The sequence below is a fragment of the Dermacentor variabilis genome, chromosome 1 (genome assembly GCF_050947875.1).
Source record: "Dermacentor variabilis isolate Ectoservices chromosome 1, ASM5094787v1, whole genome shotgun sequence".
Lineage (NCBI taxonomy): Eukaryota > Metazoa > Arthropoda > Arachnida > Ixodida > Ixodidae > Dermacentor > Dermacentor variabilis.
Genome location: NC_134568.1, coordinates 261578237 through 261598204, shown reverse-complemented (window position 1 = coordinate 261598204; position 19968 = coordinate 261578237). Strand labels below are relative to the sequence as shown.

At 46.1% G+C, this 19968-nt stretch overlaps 2 protein-coding genes across 2 annotated transcripts in view; one reads left to right on the top strand and one right to left on the bottom strand.

Annotated features, from left to right (window-relative positions):
- Positions 1–19968, top strand: part of LOC142563705 (uncharacterized) — a 77788-nt gene that overhangs the window by 11553 nt on the left and 46267 nt on the right. The window lies entirely within an intron of this gene.
- Positions 6188–19968, bottom strand: part of LOC142563689 (uncharacterized) — an 83326-nt gene continuing 69545 nt past the window's right edge. Inside the window, exon 4 of the mRNA XM_075674295.1 lies at positions 6188–6410. Coding sequence (XP_075530410.1) covers positions 6270–6410 — 141 coding nt within the window. The 3' untranslated portion in view covers positions 6188–6269. The remainder of the gene's footprint in view (positions 6411–19968) is intronic.

Here is a 19968-nt window from a genome sequence, read left to right as displayed (position 1 = left end):
TGGGGTTATGTGAGACACTCCCCTAAAGGAATAAATCTACTTCAAGCGGTTACAAACTGCTCATTAGAGCTAGTTACGGACCCAGTTTCCGACGCGCATCAGTAACGCAGTCTCGCGGGACACCATGCCAGATCTGGCCTTCGTTAATAAGCAAGAAAACCTGGGAAGTGACCATTTTATTGTGGAGATTTCTCTGGAAGTGGCCGCAGCCCCCTTAGGGCATTCGCCTTCTGTAAACGCCGGGGAGAGGACTTGGAAGAGTACGAGTCCTTCGAAGATCTTTCAAAGAGGACGTCAAGGCTGTTACTAAAACAGTCGAAACTGACTTAAAAGTCAACAGGATGGATGCGCACTTGGCGCACCTGGTAGAGGCCAAAAACTCCTTACTCGCCAGATGGCAAACGCAGAGGCTCAATCGGAGGCTGCGTAAGAAAGTAGCCTTGTTAAATCGTGAAATCGAAGCGTATTGTCAAGAGGTGAGCAAGCAGCAATGGAACGAGGTTTTCTCGGCAGTTGACGGACAGATGCGTACGGGAGGCAAATGGAACCTCCTGAAGCAACTGTTAGATGACTCACAATCCAAAAGCAATCAGTGCCTAGCTATTGATAGAATAATTCACCATCTTAAAGGAAAGGGGCTAACAGATGTAGACATACTTCAGAGCCTAGCAGACAGGTACCTCCCCATAGGCCCCACGGGGCACGAGGACTACCCAGAGTATACAGGTGAACCCATAAAGGAGCTTGATGCCCCGGTGACTACAGCGGAAGTCAGAAAGGTGCTACATGAGCTAAATGGCCTCTCGGTGCCCGGGCTGGATGGCATCTCCAACAGACTCCTGCGTAACCTCGATGAGAAAGCAATTGAGAAGCTTACGGAACAGATCAACCGCACATGCGAAACTGGCTCGGTCCCAGAGGACTGGAAAACGGCCTCTGTGGTCCTTATCCCAAAATCAGGTAAAACACTCGCACCTGAGAACCTTAGGCCAATCTCGCTCACGTCCTGCATGGGCAAGGTGGCTGAGCACGTCTTCCATGAGAGAGTAACGAGATACATCGAGGAACAAGAACTGTTTCCGTATAACATGGTAGGCTTCAGGCCCACTCTATCCGCGCAAGATGTCATGCTTCTCATCAAAAGCCAGATAATCGACGTGAACACCAGGGATGTCAGGGGCATTTTGGCGTTGCATCTCGCCAAAGCCTTTGACACCATCACACACAGATTCATTCTGGAATCCATCTCGCACCTAAACTTAGGGAAACGCTTTGACTGTTACATCAGCTCTTTCTTAAGGGACCGTAAAGCCACTATTAAAATCGGTCAACTAAGATCCGAAGAGTTCAAGTTAGGGGCTAAGGGCACTCCGCAGGGTGCAGTAATCTCACCCCTCCTTTTCAATATAGCGATGAAAGGCCTCTTGGAAAGGCTGGCTAGGGTCAAGGGCGTGAATCATGCGCTCTATGCGGACGACATCACCGTTTGGAGCGGTGGGGGGGTCCGAGGGGGCCGTGGAGTCACCATCAAAGTCAGAACTACTGCTTTATTGACTGGATTGCAAGGGCAAGAGACACTCTACCCCTCTCGAACAGATTCCTGTTAACCTATACACAGAATCTGGTCAGATGATCCCTAGAGTCGAATCGGTCAGGATTCTAGGTCTGATCCTAAATGCAAAGGGAGGGAACAATAAAACTGTTGTCCGCATCAAGGCAAAAACGGAAAACATGCTCTGATTAATCACAAGAGTCTCGAACCGCAGAGGTGGCCTCAGTGAGAGCAATCTCCTTAGGCTGTATCATGCGTTCCTCATGAGTCACATAAACTACGTAGCATCGGCGCTTAACTGGTCCCGCTCAGAGGAGGCCAAAATTGATGCGCTGATGAGAAAAAGCATTAAACACATGCTGGGAATTTCCACTAGCACCAGCGCGGAGAAGTTCCTACAATTAGGGGTTCATAATACCCTGACAGAGGTAATTGAAGCACAAAGAATGGCACAAATCATCAGTCTCTCGTCTTCGAAGGCAGGCAGAAGCATATAAATGTCCGTAGGTCTGGCCCCCTTGGCCGTTGACGAGAATGCCATCATGCTCTCTCACACCGTTAGGGCAACCTTTCAAGTTAGGCATTTCCCTCAGAATGTACACCCCCAATATAATGCAGCTAGACGCAAGGCACTAGCCTGCTCTCTCATTGACTGTACCCACAAAATTCCTGCAATTAACTACCTATGCAGATGCTGCCCAGTGTGGGCGCATAGATTCATTTGTAGCCGTTGTAGCTGATCCTCGCGGGAAAATTCTTAATGCAGCCTTGGTAAGACACACCATGGTAGCGGCGGCTGAATAGGCTGCCATCGCGCTAGCTATGAATGACCCCTCGCGGCCTTACATCTACAGACTCGAGATCAGCCATACGAGCCTTTCTATCTGGCCTAATCTCAAAAGAGGCGGTGGCTATAATCAAGCAAAGACCGCCTGACGCTGTTCACACTATCGCATGGTTCCCGGCGCACATGGGAACCAATGTACAGGCGCCGACAACAGTGGTATACTCCACGCAGTGGGAGCCAGAGCAGCGGCGTCGCTCGGCATTTTGGCAAGCTGAAGTGCGAAACATTGACACGAGTCAAGCGACATGCCTGCAGATAATAAAGGGCACCCATTGGTTGTCTCGATCCCAGATGCTGCCTGTAGATGGCGTTGCGATGCAGTTTGCCGTTGCTCCGGCTCCCGCTGCGTGGAGTATACCACTTTTGTCGGCGCCTGTACATCCCAGCAAACCCAACGCGAATGAGCTAGTTCATGACCAGGCATGAGGTCTAACATTCCGCAATGGTCCTGATACGCTAAGCAGTCGGGATTGTGAGCATAACTCTGACCCTCTACTCTCTTTTAATGAAATAGTTAAACACTATCAGCTTGGGCGCAGGCAATTCCCGCTCCCACACCCACAGCTAACTAGACCTCAATCTTCCACATTGAGAATGTTACAAACGGGATCTTTCCCTTCGAGAGGAAAGTTCACCCGCTTTGCTCCGGACATCGACCCACACTGCCCCGAGTGCAATGAAGACTATTGCTCGTTAGTACACATGCTCTGGCAATGCTCTGCGTTACAAAATGCATCTTTTAATAAACAAGCTGACTGGGAAGGGGCCCTTAAAAGCGGCAATCCCCAGGGCCAACTAAGGGCTGTCCAAAGGGCCCACGAACGGGCGGATGACCATGGTCTTCCGGCCCCAATGTGGGAGCAGCCCGCAACTTCAATATAGTAGTTCCTTAGGACCTTAATAAAGTTTGTTGACTGACTGACATTATAGCGCAAAACTTGATGGGCTCCAGCAACGCTGGCACTCCAGCGTCGTGCAACGCCTAGGAACGCTACTCATGCCGAACTTGTGACTGAAATGAAGATGCCTGGCAAGACGTACCATGCTCACGCCTCTCTGCAGGCAAGCGACAGCGCACATGCGCAAGCAAACGTCACATGGCTAAGCAGTCAGGTGAAGCGTTCTTTCAGAGCCAAGGTGGTGTAAGGACGCATGAAGGTAGCTTCGGAGCTACCTTACGCTGAGGAAGCAGCAAGGAAACCTTCACTGAGGGCCCCTCAGTAAGGAAGCTTTGAGTGGCATAAGGTGGCCTCACCACAATGAAGGCCTCCTTACTGAGGTAAGGAAGATTTCATTGTTTGGCCCTGGGGGAATTAAAATTACTTCGTCATATGCATTAGTTAATCATAACCCATTTTTGTTGTAACAAAGAGTGACTATGCTACAAATAGAATTCCTGACTGATTTCAGGCATGTTTAGCTATGCTTTTATTGATACCACTGACCAGCATGAGATCCATGAAGTAATTTTATGGCTACGATGTCCAGCGCATTTGATTTCAGAGCAGAATCTTTGTATGTTATAAGCGTGGCTCTGGACATTTAATGAAATTACATCTATAATCCTCCATACAAGTGTTTTCTGGTCAATTGTAACTTGCATATGTGGCAATAGGCACTGGTAAATTACTTGATATCACACAGACATGGAAATATTATAGTAGTACTTTGTTCTTTCTAAAGTAGCTGAACATTTTATATTTAAAAAGAAACATTTTTTTTCCTTTTCTTTTCATAGCACCTGAAACGAAAACAGTATGCGTACTTTTTTGCAGAACATGCACTTTTTGGAATAATAGTGTAGATTCCTGGTAACAAAAACTGACACATGCCATACAATGTTTTAAAATTTTTTCGAGTGTTTTAGTTAGGATCTTCTCTGAGGGAACATTAAGATGTGTAACTTCAAGGTCCCTCTATATAGTAATTTATGGTAGAAACTTGATCAAAATTGAAGATTGTTTTCTTAAAGGATTCATCCTCAAAAACATTATTTACCTCACAGGCACAGGAAATATTGTGGGCTGCTTAAATATGTACAGCTAATGAATTTCTTGCTGGTTCAGAAATGTAAGATTTTGAAAGAACAACTTGGCAAATGGAATCGGAAAAATTGAGCAGAACACAAATATTTAGTTTGACAACCATGCACACGCATGAAGCATACTGTTTAAATTGGAAGGAATGATAGTACATAAAGAATTGAAGGTTCAAGGTTTGAAAAAGGCCTTAATTATAAATTGTCAATTGTCCAAGTATTGGTAGTCATGATTCTCAAAACTGTCATGTGTTTAAAACAGAATCTTTTGCTTAGTGATGACCTTAGTTGATCTGTTGGCATCATAAATGGTTCAAAACATTACTTTCCTTGAAATATTGAACATACTATTTATTATGCATTTCTGCATTCTATTCAGTATGGTCTAGGACAATAAAAAAAAATTATGCAAGCAAGTGACATTAAAAATGGGATATTTGTAGCTTTCTCAAGGCACTACTCATATTTCATGTGTATGATGCAATGGACATAAAGAAATTACATGTCTAGGTCAGTCTACCAGTTTATGTTAATGTTAATCAGTGAGCCTGCTCTTTTTAATTTAAAAAAGATTACTTGAAACAGCATTCTTAAAGTCTCATACTTGAAGAATTCATAAGCAGTTGTGAATATGGTATAAAGAACCTTCATTTCCAACCCCCGATGTCAGCGCCCTCTCAAAACGTTTGGTCCATCTGATGCTTTCTTTGTTTGCCCACTGTTCAATGAAGTCGCCATGTCGTTGTGAACCGTTTGTCTTTGGATTGTGTTTGCTATGCATTTTCCATGACTGGTGGTGTCAATTTATGGTTGACTTCATTTGACTGGTATGTTTTCCCCTTTCTGATGTAGTGTCATCGCACAGATTTATATTTGCACAGGCACAATAAACCTTTAGTTGGGAGTTAGTGCTGTGTCTTGTCTGCATTATGTTGTAATGTGACGCAGCGTTTACATGTTTAACTATACCTCAGCTCAGTAGTTGCTTGGAGCACTGTGGAGACTGCTTTAAGTTTTCTGGGGCTGTTTTATAGTATGTACATATAATACTCCAGAGAATAATTTTTTCCCATGTACATTAATAATATTCAGTGTATGCATAGTGGTCTGAGAATAAGTTACGGAGACCATATTGTGATCGATTCATATTAAAGATTGCTTTCTTTCACGTGCCGAAATACAAGAACACTGAGAAAATAGTTGTGTTTTCTTCATAATTTTAGAACAGCTGGAAAAGCATTTGCCACTTAGCATACTTCTGTTATACAGACAGAAAATTGTGTGACCCTGTGACATCAAAGAGTCTGCAACTTTTATGTAAAAACCTGCAGTAAACAACGAAGGTAGGAGGCTGGGTAGTCCAAACCACCTCGTGCAATATGGCATTAGCCACATGGTGTATTGTCGGCCCGAGTGCACACTTTCTCGATGATGTTCGCCTTTTCTGTTGACCAGCAGCATAACCTCTGCAGTGCTGTGGGGAACTGGTGTGAAGGAGTATAATCTCTAGAGCGTGACTGAATGCCTTTAGCATTGCCCAGCTTTTGGCTATTGCAACATAAGTCTTACAATAATTCATTTAAAGTGTAGCGGTGGATTTGTTGTAATCGCCACAGCTCTTCATGTAGTCCAACTGAACTACTATGTTACATCCAGTATTTTTTTTTACTCACTATGGCTGAATAAAAAGCATTTTGTATAGCAAAACTTGTATTGATATTTTCAGCCATGCAAGGAGCATATAAGTAATATTCTTTTATGTTTGTTGTTGATGTGCTTTGTAGGGAAGCAAAAATACAGCCAAGGTTGCACAAGTGACACGAGGCAAACCTTCAACAAGGCACTCTAAATGGCTGTATGCGACTGCCTGTCTGGGTCTTTTCATGCTTGTTGGCATGCTCCTTGTATTCTGTAAAGGAGGTGATGTTTCTGCCTTGAAAGAGATGTGGAAACAGTGGCCATCTCTTGGCATCCTGCAATAACAGTAAAAGAAAAATCACAGGAGCTTTCATGCATCTTTACAGAGTTAAGAGCATTGTTGTACAACACTGCCTTAAAAGGACCCTGAAACGATTTTGACGATTTTGTACAAACATACTGAGTTGTTAGAGTAAGTCCTTCTGAGCATTAATTGACGCATCTGAACGTTCCGCGTAAAGCGTGTAATTTATTATAAGGTTTTAAAAATGTACATCACTGCCGATCGCAGCACACTGCTCGGCGGAATTTTCAGCCGCCCATACCTATATGACATAAATCACCCAATTGACGTCAGTAGGGCGAGCTATCCGATTGGCTACCCAGGGCGCGTCATCGATAATTTTTCCACCTTTATGGTGAACAGATGATGCTTGTAATAGTTGGAATGTTAGGGAATTTGTTTCTATAAAAAGAAAGTAGCAGAAAGAGAATGCACAAGAAAAATGTATCACTACGCTTACGCACTTCCGGCACACAGCAAGCGTTGTCTGCTTGTGTTAACGTGCTGCATTCTGACGAGAGCTCCACGGTCAGAGTCGATCTCAGTCTTTTCGCGAGCACTATGATCCGGCTTTGTTGCATTGTGGACTGCAAACGTAGCAACTGGCAACATGTAAAGCTGCGACATCGTGTCCCTCTGCACGGCAGCAGACGAGCTGACTGCCTGCGGCGTATCGGACTCCCCCTATCCGATCGGCACCAGGATTTGCGTATTTGCGCCCGTCACTTTACACCGAAAGATTACTAATGCAAGCGCAAGGGACAGGGCCTGGCCATTTGACCGTGTCGTTTCACGGTATGAGCAGAAGAACAAATGTGAATGGTCTGCATGGTGCAGCCACCTGGTGGCACAGACCTCAACCACGCACAGTAGCAGCAACGAAGTGCTCGCAATGCACGCTGCTTCAATAGCTCTTGCTTGGTGTCGACTGCCAAGCAGCTGGCGGAGAGTTTGGAGAGGCTTCATGCGCGCGCTCCTTGAGAACCGGAAGTAGACGACACGACATGTGATCATGACACAGAGCCAGTGAAGGCAGAGCTTAGCCCCGATCACACGGCGAACGAGTTGAGAAAATGAATGACTATGGAGGAGGGTAACTTGTAATCGTCCGTAGCTCTCTTAATATGAGACGGTTCACACACGTTGTGGTGCGAATGATTAACTTTAGCTGTACCCTACTCGTCTACAAAATTTGTCCAAACTGTTTCAGGGGCCCTTTAATGACATTAAATAATCATGACTTGCAAAGGTAAAAAGGCAATGTCCCAAGACCAAGATGCAATGTCAATACTTTAGTATGATGATGGCGCACATGTTCGTTCATGTAAGGGTCATCCACTATTTGGGGAACAGTTAATTGAGGCAGGCGAGGGGCCATGCTATTTCTGCAGTATCTTTCAAAAACCGGCAAAAACAGGGGTCAAAAATGAAATGGACATCCTGAGTAGAACGAGGTGTTGGAAAGTTGGTAACGACGCTAACTTTGGTAGGGTCAGGCAGGACCTGTAGCATCGACTAGATGACCAAGTACAGAGATCTCTTAGCTGCCGACACGCCATTTGGCAGAGTTAAGTTGCAGACCTGCATTGCAAAGGACGCACAGAATAGCCGAGAGTCTCTGTAGGTGGCTTGAAACGTAGGTGAGAAAATCATCGAGATAGCACAGGCAAGTAGACCATTTGAAGCCGTGAAGAAGGGAGTCTATCATTTGTTCAAACGTTGCCGGGGCATTGCACTAGCCAAGTCAATGACTTTGAACTAGTTAAATACTGTTATCCAGATGTCCTGAAACCTCACTGATATCCATGAGATATCCATCAGGTTTTTCCCCAAAGAGTGGATAATCCTGTATCTTGTGAACATATTTACCCTTGTTTTTACTGCATTTTTACTTCTGTTTACCTGAACAATACTTTAAGGAGTAATTTGTGCTCCTTAATGATTTCTCAAAATTTTTCAGTGTATGTTATTTTTGGATGGCTTGAGTACGTTTGTTTTGGTTATACAAATTGTGAAACAGGCTTCACATTTGTATTTTTGCCTTGTACTTGCACAGGCCTATGAATGTAGGGGTGTTATCAGTATCGCTCAGTAGTGTTCATGTTGCCAGAACATTAAACAGCAGATCAGGGATTTCGGTAACTCGCATAACAGAGTGAGTGACACGGCTGTTGCCAATAGTAATTGTGTTGCATATCTCACATTTGATCAAAGTGTGTGCCCAAAACTTTTTGTATACTTAATACCTTGTTTCTGTGTACTCGCAGCCTGGTGACGTTCAACAATTGAACAATGCCTTTAAACTTTTGTTCCATTTGTTCAAATACATGGACTGTTCTAATATACAGGCCATGTTTGTTTTTTATTTTGTATTGTATTGTTTTGTTGTCAGCTGCACCAAGATTTCAGAATTGTGATGACCTTATTGTTATGATTGGGGTATTCACCTTGTTGATGTTAGTGTCTGTACATTCACATACTGAAGTTACTTTGATTTTGCTTAGTGACTTTGGAAGGCTGATGCATTTTTGGAGCCTATCCTTGACATTATTTAGGCGTACACTGAAATTTTAATAAAAGGGTTCACCATGGGAGCTCTGAAAACAATTATTTCGTATTGGTAGACTCACCGAGACCAAAACTGATGGAGGAAGACTCATTTATGCTGCCAGTCTCATCATCTACTCCTTCATACTGGCATAGCCCTACTACCATGCTGCCTCCAGATTAGAGATGGTGCTGCTGCCAGGAAACAATTGGATGAAAAATGAAAGCAGCCTTCAACCAGTGAGGCATTTTCTTGTGAAGCTATGCCAGTAGTGACAATAGATGGGGGGACAGCTAGACAAATGTTATAGACATTCTTTTCCCCAGTGTGTTTTAGTCTTGGCAAGTGTGCCTAGATGAAATAACTACGAACTGCTCCCGGTGATCAAACTTACTTAAAATTTTTAGAATTTCAACATCCTTCAGTTCTCAAAGGCATTGGAATCCAGAATCGATAGGTTATTCTAGTGTAGCATTAGCATTCTGGCTGATACTGCTTCAATGTGCCTATTATGCATGTAACTGCACAAGGCGCCCTTTTGTGAGAAGTATTTCCTATTTATAAAGCCAACTGCAGTGTAGTTTTGCTCCATCTAAGAAATCCTGTTTTTGTAGTATGGATACAAAACAGGTTTGGTGAAAAATTTTATGTTCGAAATGCAAATGGTTGCATCAGAAGTGGCCTACATAAATTGAGAGCTTTGGGTGCTGCCAAAAGAATATATACAGGGACTGCCTTGAAACACCCTTTTTCCCATAGGCAGGAAGGAGATAACTTAGTTGTGCTCAGTAGGCCCAAAGGGCACGCATGCTAAACAGCTCATTTATTTCACATACAGTCGACCTTCGATATAACAAGCACTGATATAATCAATTTTCGGATATAAAGAAGTAAATGTAAAATTAGGTTGGCCACAGTTTTATTCATTTGAGTGTTCTCCTGCTATAGCGAAATCGAAAATGCAGGATCCAGCATGGCATTGGCTATAGCGAAGCAAATTTTTATTAGCAGATATTCTGATAGAAAAAACATTGAACACAGTTGCCAACCGATTCTTTGACATCTGATTTTTCAGACTAGCATGATTATTTGTACTTCTCTGCAACATCACCACCTACCCCTCACACCAATGTATAACGGCGAAAACCTAAATTTCGGACGCCGCGAGGTGTTTTGGACATGAACTGTGCGCACAATTTCGCAAACTAGGCAGCCATCAACAATGTTGCCGCCGTGTCAACTTGGCACGAAACTGCAACTTAGGTTGCCGACTCCCAACGAGGCACTGGTTAGGCCTAGTGACCTAAACAGTGCTGCCAGCGCAGTGGCTGGTCATATGCCATAGTAGGATGCCCGCTGTTGATATTGTCACAGGTATAAACTATTTACACAATGTATTTACATGATGCATATATATACAACAGCGCAGAACTCTGAGAGGCTGTTGCCACTTCGTCTTTACCGTCGACGACTTTGTCCTCTTTTCCACCATAACAAGGCCCCCGGCAGAAAAAGCACCGTCCTGGTGCTTCAGATGGGGCCATCGGTAAGGGCACAGTACGGCTTAAGCCGAGAGACGTGTACAATGCCAGGTGATGTGGAACCGGGTGGCATGACGGAGGTCTCGGGGATGATCTCGTAAGTGACATTGGTCCCTTGATGTAGAACACAGTAAGGGCCTTTGTAGCACGGGAAAAGTTTCTCGGAGAGCCCCACTCGGCGGCAATGGGACCAAAGTAGCACGAGAGAGCCTGGTGGAAAATGTGTCACGATGGCGGTGATTGTAAGCGCATCGTTGAGATTCCTGCGATGCCAACAGACGAGTACGGGCAAGCTGACGCGCATGGTCAGTGTGGGCGATGGCGTCACGGGCATACTCGGTCCTCGGATCCTGTATCAAGGGGAGGAAGCGTCCAATGGCAATACTGGGTCACGACCGAAGAGTAAGTAAAAGGGGGAATACCCAGCAGTATCGTGGCGTGATGAATTATAGGTGAACGTGACGTAGGGCAGCGCCACATCCCAGTCCTTGTGGTCAGGTGAAACATATTTTGATAGCATGTCAGTAGTAGTCCGATTAAGTCGCTCAGTAAGGCCATTGGTCTGGGGATGATAGGAGGTGGTCAGTTCGTGCTTGGTAGAGCATGATCGTAGGATATCGGCGATGACTTGGGATAGGAAAGTGCGGCCGCGGTCAGTAAGGAGCTGTCGTGGGGTGCCATGTAGTAGGAAATCTGCGACGTCGGTTGTGCAGCTCGTGAGAAGTGCCTGAGTGATGGCATAGCACGTCGCGTAATCAGTAGCCACAGCGATCCACCTGTTGTCAGAGCTGGACTCGGGTAAAGGGCCAAGGAGATCCCAACCCACGCGAAAGAACGGCTCAGGTGGAATGTCGATCGGCTGTAAGTACCCGGCAGGAAGCGTTGCTGGCTTTTTGCGATGTTGACAGGGCTTGCTAGCAGCTACATAGCGCCGTACGGAGCGTGCGAGGCCGGGACAGTAGAAGCGGCGGTGCACGCGGTCGTAAGTGCGAGCAACCCCAAGGTGTCCGGCAGTTGGGGCATCATGAAGCTCCTGAAGCACGGTTGAGCGGAGGTGTTGAGGAACAAGGAGAAGAGGCGGACCGTCAGGATGAAAACTTCGTTGGTACAATATCCCGTTGTTGAGAACGAACCAGCGTAACGATGGATCAGTAGGAGCAGATTCCATTCGGTCAATGAGGGTCCTCAAAGTAGTGTCATGGCGTTGCTCGTTTGCCATGTCCAAAAGCTGGGAAATGGAAAAAACACTTGCGGAAGCGTTCATGTCGGCGTTGGCAGGCGTGTGTACAGGGTAACGGGACAAACAGTCGGCGTCCTTGTGCAGGTGTCCAGACCTATACACCACCGAATAGGAATACTGTTGTAGCAGCAAAGCCCATCTTCCAAGCCTCCCTGTGGGATCTTTTAAGGACGAAAGCCAACAGAGGGCGTGGTGGTCCATTACAATAGAAGAGAGCCTGCCGTATAAATGGCGAAATTTCGCCACTGCCTACACAACGGCCAAACATTCGCGCTCAGTAATAGAGTATTTCTGCTCTGCGGGTGACAAAAGACGGCTAGTGTACGCAATGACACGTTCATGGCCATGTTGAACTTGTGCCAAGACGGCACTGATTCCGTGGCCACTGGCATCGGTGCGCACCTCTGTAGGGGCTGAAGTAGCTAAATGTCCTAGAATCGGTGGGGTAGTGAGTATGGCGGTAAGGCAAGAAAAGGCGGTGGCCTGAGAGGATCCCCATGAAAATGGCACACTTTTCTTCAGGAGATCTGTGAGAGGGCGTGCTATCGTGGCAAAATCTTTAAGAAAGCGGCGGAAGTAAGAGCAAAGGCCCATGAAACTTCGGAGATCTTTTGCAGACCGTGGAACAGGGAACTCTTTCACGGTGCGAATTTTCTCTGGGTCTGGTCGGATGCCAGTCGCATTGATGACATGTCCGAGAACAATAATCTCACGGTGGAGCCGAAGTTACATTTCTTGGAGTTGAACTGTAGACCGGCCTTGCGAAAAACGGCAAGTACAGCTGAAAGGCTCTCAATATGTGTGCTGAATGAGGGCGAGAACACAATAACATCATCTAGGTAGCAGGGACAAGTCGTCGACGGTAAAGATGACGGAGTGGCAACAGCCTCTCAGAGTTCTGTGCTGCTGTATATATATGCATAGTGTAAATACATTGTGTAAATAGTTTATACCCATGAAATTTTGGTGGACCAGCAGGGTATGCGTCTTTGCCACGGAGCTTTGCAGCGGACGTCTCACCCAGCCTGGGACCATGCTTCCAGTGGAAGGCACCGCGTCTGCAGCTACAATGCCGACTACACATACCCAGTACGTTGCTCTACCTCAGCCACAAGACCCCGTCAAGGTCACCGGCCTCGAAGGCGTTGACGTAGAAGAATGGTTGAAGATGTATGAGCGCGTCAGCAAGGTGAGCAGGTGGGATCTGACCATAATGCTGGCAAATGTCGTGTTCTACCTCGACGGAACACCGCGTACGTGGTTTTACACACACGAAGAAGAGCTAACCAGCTGGGACTTGTTTAAAGAGAAGCTGTCGGACGTTTTTGGCAATCCGACTGGTCGACAACTAGCTGCCAAGCAACAACTCGCCACGCGTGGCCAAACTGCTACCGAGTCGTATGTCTCCTACATTCAGGACGTCCTAGCCCTCTGTCATAAAATTGACACGTCCATGCCAGAGGCGGACAAGGTTGGACACATTATCAAAGGCATCGCGGACAACGCATTCAACCTTCTGGCCGTTAGAAACTTATTGACTGTCGATGCCATCGTGAAGGAATGTCGCTGTTTCGAGCAGGCGAAGAGTCACCGTATATACAATAAGTTTACATGGCTTCCAAATACTGCAGCGACCTCTGCCTGTACCGACCCCACCGACCATCTAGCTCGGCACCACCAAGCGAAAACGTGACCCTAATTGTACGCCGCGAACTCGAAGCAGCGTTTCCTGCCTCGCCTCAACAGACCTCTTGGAACAACACTGCTGAGACGATATCGCTGATCCAGTCCGTGGTTCGCCAGGAAATCGCTAATATGGGTCTTCCCAGCGCCTCCTCTTAAAGTTGCCCTGACACCTGCCCTGCTCCTACGCCTCGGTACTATCGCAGTCCACCTCACAGTGTCCGTTATCCCTACACTACCAGGAATTCATCGGACTGGCGTACTCCTGACGACAGACCGATCTGTTTCTGCTGCGGCCGAATCGGTCACGTTTCCCATCACTGCCGGAGCCGTTGGCCGTCCCCTCCTCGCAACACCTTCCGGAATGCAAGTTCGCCCCGAAGTTCCTCACCCCGTCACTTCTATGACGCTTCCGACGCCACTACGTCGACTCGTTGTTATGCTCGCTCGCCCTCGCCTCAACGTCGTCAGCCACGTCCCCCCCAGCTTCACCGCTCGCCGTCACCGACCTACCCAGGACCGTCCCAGCAGGAAAACTAGGCAATGCGGCAGCCTCGAGGTGCTGCTACAATGTCGCATTCGCCGCAAAATCCTCCTTTGACGCTGTTTACGAGAAATAACCTTCTTGACGTCCAAGTTGATGGCACACCCGTCACAGCACTCATAGATACCGGAGCACATATATCGATTATGACCAGCCGCCTACGCCGCGATTTAAAGAAAATTGTTACGCCTGCTGTTACGCTGTTCGTACGAATCGCTGACCGTAGCACGGTCATCATTCTCACCCACAACGTTACCGTTCTGCATACAATAGTGAGGGTCACAGACAATCGCACATATCTCCCTGTGGTGAATTTTGGGCTCGCTAAGCAAATTCTGCCGAAAGATATGACCCTGGTTACAATCACTCCTTTCGAAGTTAGTTGTGTTGAGACCTTCGCCGTCGATGCTGCCTGTGAGCCTTTCCGGTCTGCTAAAAATTACTGACAATGACATTAGGAAAATGATCGCCCCGGATCTCACTCCTGCAGAGACTGAACAGCTCTGCAGTCTATTGCTTTCCTACAAGGATATATTCGACCTGAACAACCGACCCTTAGGCCAGACGTCACTTGTCAAACATCGTATACATACAGGCGATAATCCACCCACCCATCGGCAACCCTACCGAGTGTCAGCTTCGGAGCATCACGTCATCAAAACCGAAATTGACAAGATGCTAGCGAAAGACATCATTGAGCCATAGTCAAGTCCCTGGGCATCCCCTGTCATGCTGGTCAAAAAGAAGGACGGTTCATGGAGATTCTGCATCGATTACCGCTACCTCAACCGCATAACGAAGAAGGACGTCTACCCCGCACCTCCACCAAAATGTCACGCGTATAAACTATTTACACGATGTATTTACACAATGCGTATATATGCAGCAGCACAGAACTTTGAGAGGCGGTTGCCACTTCGTCGTCTTTACCGTCGACGACTTTTTCCTCTTTTCCACCGTAACAATATGTTAACATTCGTAGACCTCATCGCTGATGGAGCATGGGCTGTGTTCCAATACTCACCATCGATGGCAAAGCAGACAGCTAAGTGGACAGTGGCCATCTGAAATCTCATTCCACTTGTGAAAACATCAAAGTAGACAGCTTTGTGAAGACAGCATAGAAACCAAAGACTATGTAGGCTACTTTCCTGTCGAAACAAGATGGTGGCTGAGCAAGACGCTTGGAAACTCGATAGGAAGGTCATCTGTGCTCGGAAGTATGTATACACGCTCTCCTTGTCCATAATGTAAGTCACATAGTGTTTTTCATAGGTTTGCAGGCGCGAATACTTAAATATACAAAAATAATGTATATCTTGTTCAGCTATTTTTTGTCGCTGCAAGGTGGCATCATGTTGCTGGAGCGTCTCCCATCGTCTTTCCGACAGTTCAAAATATGTTCCATTACTTGTCCTCGAAACTGTCTTGGCTGTCTTCCTAGACTGTCTCTGATGCTGGCCGAAATTGGAACACTCCCATGATATCCAACGCACTGCCTAGGCTGGCCGTTTTAGTAGCAAAATACGGGTCCACATGCGGTTTCCTCAGTGTCTGAAAAGTGGCGGCGGCCGCTTGGCTTGGTCAGACCATAGTCAACACACCAACGTACCAATCTGGCTCGATAACACTGGTCGTGCAGTTGTGGTGCAGAGCTCTGCGCAGTGGTGTAGAGCATGTGTTTGTAACTTAGTGTTGTTCCTGTGCCTTGTATCGGCACGGCAAGATGCCACTGGGCCACCAAAATCCAGAGGAGAGCCTTTGCTGGCCCTTTCAGAGATACTCCGTTAGCGTTTCTTAGGCATAGACCTTATTGTATCTTTTTTTCGCTGATATCTGCATGTATGTTTATAACAAACATCTGATATACTGGAAGTTTTTTTGTGGCCAATGCGATTTCATTATAACGAGGTTCGACTGCATCAGATGAAATAATTTTGCACAGCTGTGGATTCAAATTAATGAGTGACCATGATGGGGGTAAAATAGAATTACGTAAAGCTAAACTTCCCACCGACATCTTCCACTGGCACCATCTGTTGACCAGGTTTTACACATTACGAGTAGCTCAAACACATTCTTGCAACGCAGGTTTTTGGCTATGAAGGAGCTTGGGCTGCATCAAATGTTGCAACAATTACACTAAGCTACATAATTTGATTAAGGCTGCTAAAATGCTGCACCAAAATACTATTGAAGAATGACAGCTGGGGGCTGCAACCAATGACAGGTAGGATGAAATAAAAAAATGAAAAAAAAAATCAAATTGTGGAGTTTAACATCCAAAAGCAACACATGGGCTATGAGAGAGCTATTAGTGAGGGGCTTAAGATTAATTTTGACTATCTGGGGTTCTTTAACATGCACTCAAGCGCAGTACAGAATATGAACCCCCACTGTGGAGCATAAACTACAAATGGTTTCGTAAGTGTAGAGCATCACTAAAGACGCAGTAGCAATGACTCCCAACAGGACAGCAGCATTTGTCCTTTGAAAGGGATCTTGTGCATCACATGCATTAACTTGGAATTCACACTGCATTACCTCAAGTGATTGCGCCACATTGTTCACATTCCTGGTTCTTAATTCCATAGCCATGAATGCATTGGTTATGATTCCTTCAGTTCTCTCACGGCCCATGTGACAGTGCCATAAGTACTACAGTGGAAGTTTTCCAAGCACAAGTGGAGATAAAGTTATGTAAAGGAGCCAACATTGGACAATGCTTCAGTGTGGCTTCAAGCTGAGGAGCTTAGCCATAATTGTAGTCAAGTGCTATCAGTGCAAGCTGCAGTGAAAATTGCTGCATGAAGCCTATAGTTGGCTGTTCATTTGGGCACTTCTAAAATTGTAGAGCTACTCTTCGTTGAACTTGACTTGTATGCAGCATAATGTTTTCTCTCTCATAGTGTTATCTTGTTTTGTGTTTTGCGACCTCAACGTATTGTATGATAATTGTTATATAATTTGTGAGTTCTTACAATCACAATTTCTGTATATACCCCCTTACGTAATGCCCTTCGGCACCTGTAAGGTATTTTGAAATATAATTGTTTTAAAATATGTGCATATAAACACCAATTATAACAGTAGTTTTCTTCACACCTAACAGCTCTTCCTCCTGTTTCTTGAACAGGAACAAAGCAATAAACTCCAAGATAATATCTATTTTTATAATGCAGGCTTCTTTACTTAATTGTGTTATTCATGGTAGCCTGCTCTTTGTCCTGCGTTTTCCTTTATGTGCTAAGTATTTTTTTTTTTTCATTTTTCTGCACTGCTATTCAAACATCTGTATTTTAAAAGCAATAAATCTACTTTGCCTGATCTGAGATGAGTACCTGGTACAAATCTGAAGGTATTTACTCTAAATGGTATTTTGCAATTGCTAAACTTGCTGCTAAACATGACTACTTGCAATGCTCGGTGGTGGAACTGCTGGGCTAATTGCGCCAAACTGCGCCGAAGGCGGACCTTTGCGTCATCCTGCGCCAAAACGCCATATTAGCGGAAAATTTCGCCGAGCCTGCGCCAAACTTGCATAAGAGCGAAACCCTCCGTTCGTCGATGCTTCGCAGCTAGCAAAACTGAAATCAGAACCAACAGCACGCTATCATCATCATCGTAGAAGGAAGCAGAGGCCCGTCGGAGTCGTCCAGTTCATTTGTGCATTTTTTCTATGATGGACGCATTATAAAAGTCAAATGAAGCGTGAACAGCGGAGCGCCTGACCTAAGCAAATAATAGTGCGCGCCGTCCAGTCATCACCATTGGCAAGGCGCGAACATCCGATTTGGCCGTATGGCGCTCGTTTGGGAGTCAAACTGAAGGGTAAACGGCCAAACGTGCTCGGCACGCCCACACTGCCAGCGATACCGCGCTGCGAAAGTTTGCCGATTGAAAGAATGAATGTGGCGCACTAGCGGCAAACCACATGAGTGAATCTATCTCTAATGATAACGATGGAAACTGCACCACGCGCACCGCTGTTCGCGCCGAGAGCACTTGTGGCTTCGGCGAACTGTACGATAATATTTGCCATAAGCTGCAATATTTCCGCTTCTGTTTTCCTTTATTTTCTCCCTTTCAAATGTAAGAACCTGTACAGAAGCTAAAAATCTCGCTATAGGGAGATCGCGCGGTGCGGCCAAACCGGATGTGCGTGCTTGTCAATGGTGATTACTGGACGCTGCGCACTATACCTTCACTTATGCTTGGGCCACGCGCTCTGCTGTTCACACATAGTTCACGTTTTATTTTACGCTGATAGTACACCGAAATAAAGCGCCAGCCTACCGTATTGCTGGCGCTTTATTTCGGTGTTCATCAAACCCGTGTGGTACCGCAGAATTTGCTTTAGGAGGACGTCACATTCTAGGAGTGAAGGTAAGTTTTTTCAATGTTTATGGGTGATAGCGGGGCTTTTCGATAGAGCCGCTGCGATCAGAATCGCACGTGGTGCATATAGTTCACAATGGCATTGGCGAACGAGGTCTAACGTGGTACATGGCGAGAGCCGCCACTTCGATGGGTGCCGCCATGTTCGTTGACGCAAAACTTCAGCGTCGAGTTTGGGTCGCTGCGGTTTCGGTGAAATAGTAGTCGCCGACGTAAACGGAAAACCCTATATGCGCAGGGGCCACAGAGAAGGGAATTCCAACGAGAGCGGACACTCCCATAGAGCCCAGCGGCCGAATTTACTGTAGCCCACCCACTAAGCGGATGGTATTAACACCTTTCGGTTTTGGGCGCGCGCGTTTCGAACGCCAGTTGGGACACGCCACGCCGGCTCCCTGATCGGCGCGGCAATTCTTTTTTTTTTCGCTTCTACTGCTGAACCACGCGCGGCCTTGGCGCGTAATCGTTTTATTATTTAGTAAAAATTATTGAGAACGATTTTTACAAGCCTCCACCAAATCTGTGTTACGTGCAATTTCATAAAGAAAACTCAAGACGTCTTCTGAAATTATAAAATATTTGTTTGGCTCGATATAAATGCTCGTTCTGGGCTTCTGCATTCATCCAAAGTTGTGGCTCCAGGTAAGCAGCAGTCGTTGCCATCAGCTGAAAAAAAGTAAATTACAAGCATGTATCATTTCTGATTATTGACCTAACAGGAATATTGCGTGTAGAGGCGAAACGTGCGTAAGTGGTAAATGAGCAGCATTACAGGTAAATTCACTTTTACATACATTTCCTTGCAGATACACTCCTCCCAGACAATGCTATAATATCTGAAGAAAACACCCGATTTTCAAGCATCCCTCTCTTCCCTGGCATTATTTCCTGCACCTTAAGAGCACAAATACACGGGTGACCGCGTTTGCAAAACAACTTTGCCTCAGTCGACGCGATGGTACGCCAATTACACAGACGTGGCCACAACCCAGGCTGTCAGCCAGACCATGTTACACGCTCGCAGAATGCCTTCTAGTCGCACTCAAAGCGAATTTGTGGCTGCAAAGCCTGTTTTCAGTCGCCCAGAAGCCAAATGTCAAGTTCTTGAGCTCCTCGGCGTTATCTTTTACGCGCCTGCCGGCGCAAGCAACACAATCCCGTGTTATCACTCTTGCCAATCGCTCGTCGCGTTTTCGACAAGCGTGATTACCGAAATAAGGTATATGTTGTTGCAAGGGCCACAAAAAGCGTCACAAACTTGTCCCACTAAAATTCAGGACACGCAGAACTAACCACGGCCGGCTTGCTATTTTGCGAACAGCTTCACAACCCCAGGGTGCTGCGAGCATGCCTCAAAAGTATCCCAAACAGTTCCCAAATGAATTAAAATATTTCTTGGGGTCAGAGAATGCGTCACGAACTTCTCTCAGTAAGATTCAGTACACGCGATACTAACTGCGGCGCACAGCCGAGCAGCTTTTCGCTAACTGCGCCACTACGCCGAGCGCGGCCACTGTGCTTGAAAAGTGCCCAAAAAATTAGCGAAATTAGTTACAATAATGTCTGGGGTCAGAGAAACCGCCAAAACATGTCCCG